This window comes from Pseudophryne corroboree, chromosome 1 (genome assembly GCF_028390025.1).
Source record: "Pseudophryne corroboree isolate aPseCor3 chromosome 1, aPseCor3.hap2, whole genome shotgun sequence".
Classification (NCBI taxonomy): Eukaryota; Metazoa; Chordata; class Amphibia; order Anura; family Myobatrachidae; genus Pseudophryne; species Pseudophryne corroboree.
Genome location: NC_086444.1, coordinates 1035261330 through 1035274019, shown reverse-complemented (window position 1 = coordinate 1035274019; position 12690 = coordinate 1035261330). Strand labels below are relative to the sequence as shown.

Below are 12690 nucleotides of genomic sequence, written 5' to 3'. Positions count from 1 at the left end.
CCAAATTGGTTAGATCAAATTAAATGAGGTGCTGATTAAGTCACCTGTGGTCAAGCATGGCTAAACTTAAATCCTGGACCGTTGAGGTGCCTTGAGGATTGTGTTTGATGACATATAGGCTAACAGGCACCAATTATATAGCCAAGAGAAGCCATTATATCTGCCATGTTGGCCCCTGTGTGTATAACTAGATGGGAGACAGAGCTTCTAATTTGGAGCTCAAACAGCAGGACTGGTCAGTGTGTGGCTAGCTTTAGTCTATCCAAGCTTAATTGTTGGCGGTATTCTATACAGGGCATCAATTCTACTGCTCCAACTGCACCAAATGCTGAATATCATCAGTTTGCAACTGTATTGGATCACTGGAATCCTGTCATATTCATGTGATTCTGGCCTCTATGTTTGGACAGAATGCTCATGCAGTGATCATTGTGTGATCAGGTGTGTGATGGAAATACAGTCAATGAAGTGAGGCGGCCCTGTGTGTGTAATTTGCAGAGAGACAATCAGACGATACTGTACATAAGGGTGCTGATAATGTATACAGTGGCAGCGCTTCATGTATATCAGGTGACTTCATCCTGTTTAGATCTGAGGTAAACAGATTATATGTGTGAATAATAATGACTTAGCATTTGGGCAACGAGAAGCATTGTGTAGGCGAGCATAATACAGTGTGATTTGTAGGATCTTGTGCTGTGTTTGAAGGCTCTTAACTCATGTTTTGTATAGATTGTGTACTCTATGGAACCAATAATGTGTCCAATGAAATCAGTGAAATAACAATCTTCTGTTACATTAAACACATTGTGAACTATATCCCCTTATAATCCGAACCTGTGTTTTGTGCCTGTTTGCTATTGTGATTATAGTAATTGCACTTTTGTTGAGTACCTTTTCCTTCCCCCTCCTTACTTCTTACTCCAGAATGGCCGTATAAACCCAGATGAGATAGATTTAGAAAATGAACCATGGTATAAATTCTTTTCAGAGCTGGAGTTTGGACATCCGGTAAGTGAGGTTAGCTACTAATGCTTCCAATAGCTGGTAGGAAAATCTAATCCTGTGAACCTTATGGTTCATTAACTCCCACTTATGCACCATCATGGATTAACATATGCTGTGCACCTACTTGCAGACAGAAACCGGCATCAGCAATGAGCATTAACAAATTATTGTATGAGAATAACAAACGCTTTCAGCATGACACTTGCAGAAAAAAGTTATATATATATCATACGGCTTCCTGTAAATCATAGACGCCCACACTTGAGGCTGTCCTAAGTCTGCATGCTGCATCCTGTGTAGCCATTTCCCACATTGACAAGAGGATATAAATGCTTATTACAAATCACTGTAACCGCTATAGCCCTGGAGAGATTAGTGATAAGTGTTCTGTGTTAGCCACGTTTAAATTCAGTACAAACTCCAACTGTGATGAAAGCTTAAACTTATAAAGCTGAATAAGATTTATAATAACGATCAATCCAATGTCATTGCTCTTTATAATAAATGGATAATTTATAGTCCTACGCATATAGTTCTGTAGGTCCAATGTTAGGGTTTAGGTAGCAATCAAAGTAGCAATCCATTTATTCTTTGAAGAATGTTCATTAGTGAGTGTATGACTCTGTTGTGTTTCCAGTTACTGATGTAAATGACTATGATAGAGCAGTTGTTACTTGTTACCGCTGTCTGGACTGCACCCCTTACTTACACATTGCTATTTAAGGAGTTGCAACTGTTGTGTCACTGTAGGTGGTGTGAGGAGTGTATTTTTTACTACGGACACTGTAAAATGGATATCATTGGTGTTTAAGATGGCTAGTATTATGCTTTGTTGCATTTCTAACACATTTACAACTTCTGAGCGAAATGCAGTAGACTGCCCTAAACCGGGATAGACAATATACATTTTCAGGGTGAGGGCATGGTGAGGTTTTTGTATTGCATATATAAAAGGTTTGCCTTAGACCCTGCTACGGAATCCCCATTAGTCACAAGGTGTGTACAGAAAAGTGAATTAATTACTGAATAGATGTCCGCCACAATGTCTCAGCGTTATAGAAATATAAGCACTAAGCCAGTAGTTCTTGAACTGTGTGCCTGTACACCTTGGGGTGCCTCAGGACACTTACAGGGGTGCCCTGGGTTGGTGGTCCAGGAGCAATTCAAATTATTTATGGTCAATGTAGTAATTGGTGATTGCCAATCATAAACTATGTGGCCAAACAGAAGCAAATCCTGTCACTCACCACACAATTGAACCTAAGGATGACATATAAAATAAGAATTTACTTACCGATAATTCTATTTCTCGTAGTCCGTAGTGGATGCTGGGGACTCCGTAAGGACCATGGGGAATAGCGGCTCCGCAGGAGACTGGGCACATCTAAAGAAAGCTTTAGGACTATCTGGTGTGCACTGGCTCCTCCCCCTATGACCCTCCTCCAAGCCTCAGTTAGGATACTGTGCCCGGACGAGCGTACACAATAAGGAAGGATTTTGAATCCCGGGTAAGACTCATACCAACCACACCAATCACACTGTACAACTTGTGATCTGAACCCAGTTAACAGCATGATAACAGAGGAGCCTCTAGAAAAGATGGCTCACTACAGCAATAACCCGATTTTTTTGGTAACAATAACTATGTACCAGTATTGCAGACAATCCGCACTTGGGATGGGCGCCCAGCATCCACTACGGACTACGAGAAATAGAATTATCGGTAAGTAAATTCTTATTTTCTCTAACGTCCTAAGTGGATGCTGGGGACTCCGTAAGGACCATGGGGATTATACCAAAGCTCCCAAACGGGCGGGAGAGTGCGGATGACTCTGCAGCACCAATTGAGAGAACTCCAGGTCCTCCTCAGCCAGGGTATCAATTTTGTAGAATTTTACAAACGTATTTGCTCCTGACCAAGTAGCTGCTCGGCAAAGTTGTAAAGCCGAGACCCCTCGGGCAGCCGCCCAAGATGAGCCCACCTTCCTTGTGGAGTGGGCATTTACAGATTTTTGGCTGTGGCAGGCCTGCCACAGAATGTGCAAGCTGAATTGTACTACAAATCCAACGAGCAATAGTCTGCTTAGAAGCAGGCGCACCCAGCTTGTTGGGTGCATACAGGATAAACAGCGAGTCAGATTTTCTGACTCCAGCCGTCCTGGAAACATATATTTTCAGGGCCCTGACAACGTCTAGCAACTTGGAGTCCTCCAAGTCCCTAGTAGCCGCAGGCACCACAATAGGTTGGTTCAGGTGAAACGCTGAAACCACCTTAGGGAGAAACTGAGGACGAGTCCTCAATTCCGCCCTGTCCGAATGGAAAATCAGATAAGGGCTTTTACAGGATAAAGCCGCCAATTCTGACACGCGCCTGGCCCAGGCCAGGGCCAACAGCATGACCACTTTCCATGTGAGATATTTTAACTCCACAGATTTAAGTGGTTCAAACCAATGTGACTTTTGGAACCCAAAAAACTACATTGAGATCCCAAAGTGCCACTGGAGGCACAAAAGGAGGCTGTATATGCAATACCCCTTTTACAAACGTCTGAACTTCAGGGACTGAAGCTAGTTCTTTTTGGAAGAAAATTGACAGGGCCGAAATTTGAACCTTAATGGACCCCAATTTCAGGCCCATAGACACTCCTGTTTGCAGGAAATGTAGGAATCGACCCAGTTGAATTTCCTCCGTCGGGCCTTACTGGCCTCGCACCACGCAACATATTTTCGCCAAATGCGGTGATAATGTTTTGCGGTTACATCCTTCCTGGCTTTGATCAGGATAGGGATGACTTCATCCGGAATGCCTTTTTTCCTTCAGGATCCGGCGTTCAACCGCCATGCCGTCAAACGCAGCCGCGGTAAGTCTTGGAACAGACAGGGTCCTTGTTGGAGCAGGTCCCTTCTTAGAGGTAGAGGCCACGGATCCTCTGTGAGCATCTCTTGAAGTTCCGGTTACCAAGTCCTTCTTGGCCAATCCGGAGCCTCAAATATAGTGCTTAATCCTCTCCATTTTATCAATCTCAGTACCTTGGGTATGAGAGGCAGAGGAGGGAACACATACACTGACTGGTACACCCACGGTGTTACCAGAGCGTCTACAGCTATTGCCTGAGGATCCCTTGACCTGGCGCAATACCTGTCGAGTTTTTCCCAACGGTTTATAATCATGTGGAAGACTTCTGGGTGAAGTCCCCACTCTCCCGGGTGGAGGTCGTGCTGAGGAAGTCTGCTTCCCAGTTGTCCACTCCCGGAATGAATACTGCTGACAGTGCTATCACATGATTTTCCGCCCAGCGAAGAATCCTTGCAGCTTCTGCCATTGCCCTCCTGCTTCTTGTGCCACCCTGTCTGTTTACATGGGTGACTGCCGTGATGTTGTCCGACTGGATCAACTCCGGCTGACCTTGAAGCAGAGTTCTTGCTAAGCTTAGAGCATTGTAAATGGCCCTTAGCTTCAGGATATTTATGTGAAGTGATGTCTCCAGGCTTGACCATAAGCCCTGGATATTCCTTCCCTGTGTGACTGCTCCCCAGCCTCGCAGGCTGGCATCCGTGGTCACCAGGACCCAGTCCTGAATGCCGAATCTGCGGCCCTCTAGAAGATGAGCACTCTGCAACCACCACAGGAGGGACACCCTTGTCCTTGGTGACAGGGTTAGCCGCTGATGCATCTGAAGATGCGACCCGGACCATTTGTCCAGCAGGTCCCACTGGAAAGTTCTTGCGTGGAATCTGCCGAATGGGATTGCTTCGTAGGAAGCCACCATTTTACCCAGAACCCTTGTGCATTGATGCACTGAGACTTGGCTCGGTTTTAGGAGGTTCCTGACTAGCTCGGATAACTCCCTGTCTTTCCCCTCCGGGAGAAACACCTTTTTCTGGACTGTGTCCAGGATCATCCCTAGGAACCGAAGACAAGTCGTCGGAACCAGCTGCGATTTTGGAATATTGAGAATCCAATCGTGCTGCCGCAACACTACCTGAGATAGTGCTACACCGACCTCCAACTGTTCCCTGGATCTTACCCTTATCAGGGAATCGTCCAAGTAAGGGATAACTAAAATTCCCTTCCTTCGAAGGAATATCATCATTTCGGCCATTACCTTGGTAAAGACCCGGGGTGCCGTGGACCATCCATACGGCAGCGTCTGAACTGATAGTGACAGTTCTGTACCATAAACCTGAGGTACCCTTGGTGAGAAGGGTAAATTTTGACATGAAGGTAAGCATCCTTGATGTCCCGAGACATCATGTAGTCCCCTTCTTCCAGGTTCGCAATCACTGCTCTGAGTGACTCAATCTTGAATTTGAACCTCTGTATGTAAGTGTTCAAAGATTTTAGATTTAGAATCGGTCTCACCGAGCCGTCCGGCTTCGGTACCACAACAGTGTGGAATAATACCCCGTTCCCTGTTGCAGGAGGGGTACCTTGATTATCACCTGCTGGGAATACAGCTTGTGAATGGCTTCCAAAACTGTCTCCCTGTCAGAAGGAGACATCGGTAAAGCCGACTTTAGGAAAACGGCGAGGGGGAGACGTCTCGAATTCTAATTTGTACCCCTGAGATATCACCTGAAGGATCCAGGGGTCTACTTGCGAGTGAGCCCACTGCGCGCTGAAATTCATTGAGACGGGCCCCCCACCGTGCCTGATTCTGCTTGTAAAGCCCCAGCGTCATACTGAGGGCTTGGCAGAGGCGGGAGAGGGTTTCTGTTCCTGGGAACTGGCTGATTTCTGCAGCCTTTTTCCTCTCCCTCTGTCACGGGGCAGAAATGAGGAACATTTTGCCCGCTTGTCCACGAAAAGACTGCGACTGATAATACGGCGTCTTCTCATGTTGAGAGGCGACCTGGGGTACAAACGTGGATTTCCCAGCTGTTGCCGTGGCCACCAGGTCTGAAAGACCGACCCCAAATAACTCCTCCCCTTATTAAGGCAATACTTCCAAATGCCGTTTGGAATACGCATCACCTGACCACTGACGTGTCCATAACCCTCTACTGGTAGAAATGGACAACGCACTTAGACTTGATGCCAGTCGGCAAATATTCCGCTGTGCATCACGCATATATAGAAATGCATCTTTTAAATGCTCTATAGACAAAAATATACTGTCCCTATCTAGGGTATCAATATTTTCAGTCAGGGAATCCGACCATGCCAACCCAGCACTGCACATCCAGGCTGAGGCGATTGCTGGTCGCAGTATAACACCAGTATGTGTGTAAATACATTTTAGGATACCCTCCTGCTTTCTATCAGCAGGATCCTTAAGGGCGGCCATCTCAGGAGAGGGTAGAGCCCTTACAAGCGTGTGAGCGCTTTATCCACCCTAGGGGGTGTTTCCCAACGCACCCTAACCTCTGGCGGGAAAGGATATAATGCCAATAACATTTTAGAAATTATCAGTTGTTATCGGGGGAAAACCACGCATCATCACACACCTCATTTAATTTCTCAGATTCAGGAAAACTACAGGTAGTTTTTCCTCACCGAACATAATACCCCTTTTTGGTGGTACTCGTATTATCAGAAATGTGTAAAACATTTTTCATTGCCTCAATCATGTAACGTGTGGCCCTACTGGAAGTCACATTTGTCTCTTCACCGTCGACACTGGAGTCAGTATCCGTGTCGGCGTCTATATCTGCCATCTGAGGTAACGGGCGCTTTAGAGCCCCTGACGGCCTATGAGACGTCTGGACAGGCACAAGCTGAGTAGCCGGCTGTCTCATGTCAACCACTGTCTTTTATACAGAGCTGACACTGTCACGTAATTCCTTCCAACAGTTCATCCACTCAGGTGTCGACCCCCTAGGGGGTGACATCACTATTACAGGCAATCTGCTCCGTCTCCACATCATTTTTCTCCTCATACATGTCGACACAAACGTACCGACATACAGCACACACACAGGGAATGCTCTGATAGAGGACAGGACCCCACTAGCCCTTTGGGGAGACAGAGGGAGAGTTTGCCAGCACACACCAAAGCGCTATATATATACAGGGATAACCTTATATAAGTGTTTTTCCCCTTATAGCTGCTGTATTGTTAATACTGCGCCTAATTAGTGCCCCCCTCTCTTTTTTAACCCTTTCTGTAGTGTAGTGACTGCAGGGGAGAGCCAGGGGAGCTTCCCTCCAACTGAGCTGTGAGGGAAAATGGCGCCAGTGTGCTGAGGAGATAGGCTCCGCCCCTTTTTCGCGGACTTTTCTCCTGCTTTTTTATGGATTCTGGCAGGGGTTAAAATTCATCCATATAGCCCTGGGGGCTATATGTGATGTATTTTCGCCAGCCAAGGTGTTTTTATTGCTGCTCAGGCCGCCCCCCCCCCCCCCCTAGCGCCCTGCACCCTCAGTGACCGAAGTGTGAAGTGTGCTGAGGAGCAATGGCGCACAGCTGCAGTGCTGTGCGCTACCTTGGTGAAGACGGGATGTCTTCTGCCGCCGATTTTCCGGACCTCTTCTGTCTTCTGGCTCTGTAAGGGGGCCGGCGGCGCGGCTCTGGGACCCATCCAAGCTGGGCCTGTGATCGTCCCTCTGGAGCTAATGTCCAGTAGCCTAAGAAGCCCAATCCACTCTGCACGCAGGTGAGTTCGCTTCTTCTCCCCTTAGTCCCTCGATGCAGTGAGCCTGTTGCCAGCAGGTCTCACTGAAAATAAAAAACCTAAACTAAAACTTTCACTAAGAAGCTCAGGAGAGCCCCTAGTGTGCACCCTTCTCGTTCGGGCACAGAGATCTAACTGAGGCTTGGAGGAGGGTCATAGGGGGAGGAGCCAGTGCACACCAGATAGTCCTAAAGCTTTCTTTAGATGTGCCCAGTCTCCTGCGGAGCCGCTATTCCCCATGGTCCTTACGGAGTTCCCAGCATCCACTTAGGACGTTAGAGAAATACAATTTATGTAATTTAATATTTTTTTTTCTAAATTTATCAATAAGAAGCTTTAGGCCTAGGTGTGCCGTGAAAAAAAATTCTGATACTCTAGAGCGCCGTGATGCAATAAAGTTTGTGAACCACTGCACTAAGCAAATAAGGGTTCAAACTGAACACTCTGATCACATTACATGAACATTATTATTAATATACTGTAGTCCAACACATAACATGTCAATTAATGCATTGGGCACCCTAAATATTGTATAGTATAATCTGTTATATTACTAGATCACATGTAATAATATAACAATTCTGTTTGATATAACTATAAATATATATCTAATAGGATACAAGCGTTGAAATGGAATTAACAGCGCTCGTTATAAAAATGAGTCTTTAGCATTTTGAATAGTCAGAAATATCTCATTGATATTATTGGCTTAATACAGTATATTTACTGTATTGCCACCAAATCCATATAACCACACATTGCTGATAACACAAGCTTGGCTCTGTTCTGAGGGACAATTGCTGGATGACCACTGTTACGACTACTAATGTATAGCCACAGACTGTTGCTTCTGCATGGTTACTGTGAGTGTAACACTATATCATCATTCCTGAAAGGCACAGCAATGTAATAGAATCTTGCACGCGTGGATTACATGAAGGGATTGGGGTTACACAGCCTTTTCCCCCACCTCTGAGGTCTTTATGCAAATAATAGATTGGATTTTGACCAGTTGTACTTCTGCTTTCTAAGTGCATTCAATAAAGATAGTTAAAGCACTAAAGTACACATATATACATATAAAGGTGCATATCATAAAGACTCAATGCCCCTCTCTCTGAATAATTATACACATAAGTGAAGCTAAACTTAGCAGTATTTTAGAAGATAACAGAAAAGTCAAAATAAGTAAACAGATTGGCCCTAAAATCTCTGACGTATCTGTATTGGGCGCAGCGCAAGTGGGCCCCCGGGGGCCAGAGAGGCAAATACTGTACACCCTGCACCCATTTTTTGAATACTTCCATCAGTTCCGCAGCAGCTACTGGGAATATGACATGGCATCCATTTTGTCGGCATTTTGCACATGTGCAGTGGGAAAATCATGGGGAAAATGGCTGCTACGCTATTTTTCCGGGGTGACCTGAGCATGCGCACTACACTATGGGACAGCGCTGGGGTTTTCTAGTGACCCTAGTACCCAGGGTCTATTGCTCGGCCGGCTAGAGAGGAGGGGACATGGATGGAGACTGCACACAGGCCTCCTCCTCTCTTGATGCGCCCCTGCCTAAAATGTTACTCAGTTGGGCATTGAACTTGTTGATGTTTTCTCTATTCCCATTTTATTCATCTTCCACCAACTAGAAAATGTATAGGCACGTTGCTTTTAAAGGGGTGTTTCTAAAAGAGGGTTAAGTGAGCATGTACTTTGCAATGTGTTAAGTGAATAAGTAGTGCAGTGAGTGGCTTAGTAGGTGCAGTGAGGTAGATAAGTAGGCACAGTGGTTGCAATGAGTAGATACAGTAAGTGGGCACACATTTGCCTATAAATAAGCATTCTAGGTGTAATGACTGTGGTTTTAGTGCAGATTTAACATGAACAAATATTTGTAACAAAGAAAGCCTTACAAATGGCCATTATATAAAACAGCAGTGCTATAGCCTCGCTACATGATCATGTAAAGTATACACCTCTTGAAAAACATTTACGCTTTTTGCATTTGCCTTATTTCATTGAAGCGTTAAGTCTTACAGTTTGTGGTGTAAACTGTACTGTGGGAAAATGGTGCACAGGACTAGGGGAGAAATGGTGCAAAATGGGGTGTTTCCAGAGTGCTGGACCTGCATGCCATTCTCATGTGTGAGGACTTTCTGCAGCAGTGTGTCCTATGCTGAGAGTGTGTTGTGTGTGGTGCTTTGTGTGGTCTGCATGGAAACATTTCACAGCCACTTACTAACATCTCTAACTGTTTTTCCTCATGCCACTAGTTTGCTTTCTTCACCTTTTGAAGTCCATTTTCTGGGAATAAAGTAACACCAACACATGTACCATTCTCCATCACTTTGGTAACGGTCTACTATCATGATTATCCATTTCACCTCTGCATTTTTGTTCTGTCTGCTGCCAGCCTCCTAAAAAACTATTGGATTATGTGCAAGAGAGTCCCCCTCGTGTGCCTACTGAGGTAAATGCAATCTTATTCCTTGTTTCTATGGTCTGGGAGCGCACTGCCAATCACACTGAGATTATTATACATGCTTGTGTCTATGGAGGGTATTTTCTAATGGCAAATAGATTACTAGCAATTCACTTGTGCACCCATTGAAATGTACCATCACTGTATTCCGCACCTTTTGTTCCATTCATCTGTAGACAGTTCGCAAAATGCTGGACGGATTCCAAACATCAACTTATACATAATTTCTCTGACGTCCTAGTGGATGCTGGGAACTCCGAAAGGACCATGGGGAATAGCGGCTCCGCAGGAGACTGGGCACAACTAAAGAAAGCTTTTAGGTCACCTGGTGTGCACTGGCTCCTCCCACTATGACCCTCCTCCAAGCCTCAGTTAGATTTTGTGCCCGGCCGAGGTTGGATGCACACTAGGGGCTCTCCTGAGCTTCTAAAAAGAAAGTATATAATTAGGTTTTTTATTTTACAGTGAGACCTGCTGGCAACAGGCTCACTGCAGCGAGGGACTAAGGGGAGAAGAAGCGAACCTAACTGCTTGCAGCTAGCTTTGGCTTCTTAGGCTACTGGACACCATTAGCTCCAGAGGGATCGACCGCATGGATCTGGCCTTGCTGTTCGGTCCCGGAGCCGCGCCGCCGTCCCCCTTACAGAGCCAGAAGCAAGAAGAGGTCCGGAAAATCGGCGGCAGAAGACATCAGTCTTCACCAAGGTAGCGCACAGCACTGCAGCTGTGCGCCATTGCTCCTCATACACACTTCACACTCCGGTCACTGAGGGTGCAGGGCGCTAGGGGGGGGCGCCCTGAGCAGCAATAAAAACACCTTGGCTGGCAGAAATACCACAATATATAGCCCCAGAGGCTATATATGTGATAATTACCCCTGCCAGAATCCATAAAAAAGCGGGAGAAAAGTCTGCGAAAAAGGGGCGGAGCTATCTCCTTCAGCACACTGGCGCCATTTCTCCCTCACAGCTCCGCTGGAAGGAAGCTCCCTGGCTCTCCCCTGCAGTCTACACTACAGAAAAGGGTAAAACAGAGAGGGGGGGCACTAAATTTAGGCGCAGTATATATAACAGCAGCTATAGGGGACATAATTCAGTTAGTCCCTGCATTATATAGCGCTCTGGTGTGTGCTGGCATACTCTCACTCTGTCTCCCCAAAGGGCTTTTGTGGGTCCTGTCCTCTGTTAGAGCATTCCCTGTGTGTGTGCGGTGTGTCGGTACGGCTGTGTCGACATGTTTGATGAGGATAATGATGTGGAGGCGGAGCAGATGCCTATAGAAGGGATGTCACCCCCTGCGGGGCAGACACCTGAGTGGATGGACTTATGGAAGGAATTGCGTGCACGTGTCGACTCCTTACACAAAAAATTTGACGACATGCCAAATGCGGGACAGCCGGCTTCTCAGCTCGTGCCTGTCCAGGCGTCTCTAAGGCCATCGGGGGCTCTAAAACGCCCGCTACCTCAGATGGCAGACGCGGATGTCGACACGGATACTGACACCAGTGTCGACGACGATGAGTCTAGTCTAATGTGCACTAAGGCCATTCGTTGCATGATTGAAGCAATGAAAGAGGTGTTACAAATTTCTGATATAAACCCAGGTACCACTAAAAAGGGTATTATGTTTGGGGAGAAAAAAACTACCCGTAGTTTTTCCCCCATCAGAAGAATTAAATGAAGTGTGTGAAGAAGCGTGGGCTTTCCCTGATAAAAGATTGGTAATCTCTAAGAAGTTACTAATGGCTTTCCCTTTCCCGCCAGAGGATAGGTTACGTTGGGAGGCACCCCCTAGGGTGGATAAAGCGCTCACACGTTTGTCTAAAAAGGTGGCACTACCGTCTCCGGATACGGCCGCCCTCAAGGAACCTGCTGATAGAAAGCAGGAGGTGATCCTGAAGTCTGTATATACACACTCAGGCATTATACTTAGACCAGCTATTGCGTCAGCATGGATGTGCAGTGCTGCCGCTGCGTGGTCAGATTCCCTGTCAGAAAATATTGACACCCTAGACAGGGACACTATTCTGCTAACCATAGAGCATATAAAAGACTCAGTCTTATACTGTACATGAGAGATGCACAGAGGGAGATCTGCCGGCTGGCATCTAAAATAAGTGCATTGTCCATTTCTGCTAGGAGAGGCTTATGGACTCGCCAGTGGACAGGGGATGCAGATTCAAAAAGGCACATGGAAGTTTTGCCTTATAAGGGTGAGGAGTTATTTGGGGATGGTCTCTCGGACCTAGTTTCCACAGCAACTGCTGGGAAGTCAGCATTTTTACCCCATGTTCCCTCACAGCCTAAAAAGGCGCCGTTTTATCAGGTACAGTCCTTTCGGACTCAGAAAAACAGGCGTGGAAAAGGCGGGTCCTTTCTGTCCAGAGGCAGAGGTAGGGGAAAAAGGCTGCAACAAACAGCAGGTTCCCAGGAGCAAAAGTCCTCCCCCGCTTCTTCCAAGTCCGCCGCATGACGGTGGGGCTCCACAGGCGGAGCCAGGTACGGTGGGGGGCCGCCTCAAAAATTTCAGCGATCAGTGGGCTCGCTCACAGGTGGATCCCTGGATCCTGCAAATAGTATCTCAAGGGTAC

General features: G+C 46.4%; 1 protein-coding gene across 25 annotated transcripts in view; it reads left to right on the top strand.

Annotated features, from left to right (window-relative positions):
- SORBS2 (sorbin and SH3 domain containing 2) overlaps positions 1-12690 on the top strand; it is a 532357-nt gene that overhangs the window by 426215 nt on the left and 93452 nt on the right. For 22 of the 25 annotated variants that reach the window (XM_063920786.1, XM_063920787.1, XM_063920776.1 and 19 more), the window contains 2 exons: positions 928-1011; positions 10032-10088. The exons of the other annotated variants lie outside the window; for them this stretch is intronic. In XM_063920786.1, coding sequence (XP_063776856.1) covers positions 928-1011; positions 10032-10088 — 141 coding nt within the window. The remainder of the gene's footprint in view (positions 1-927; positions 1012-10031; positions 10089-12690) is intronic. 25 annotated transcript variants of the gene reach the window in all.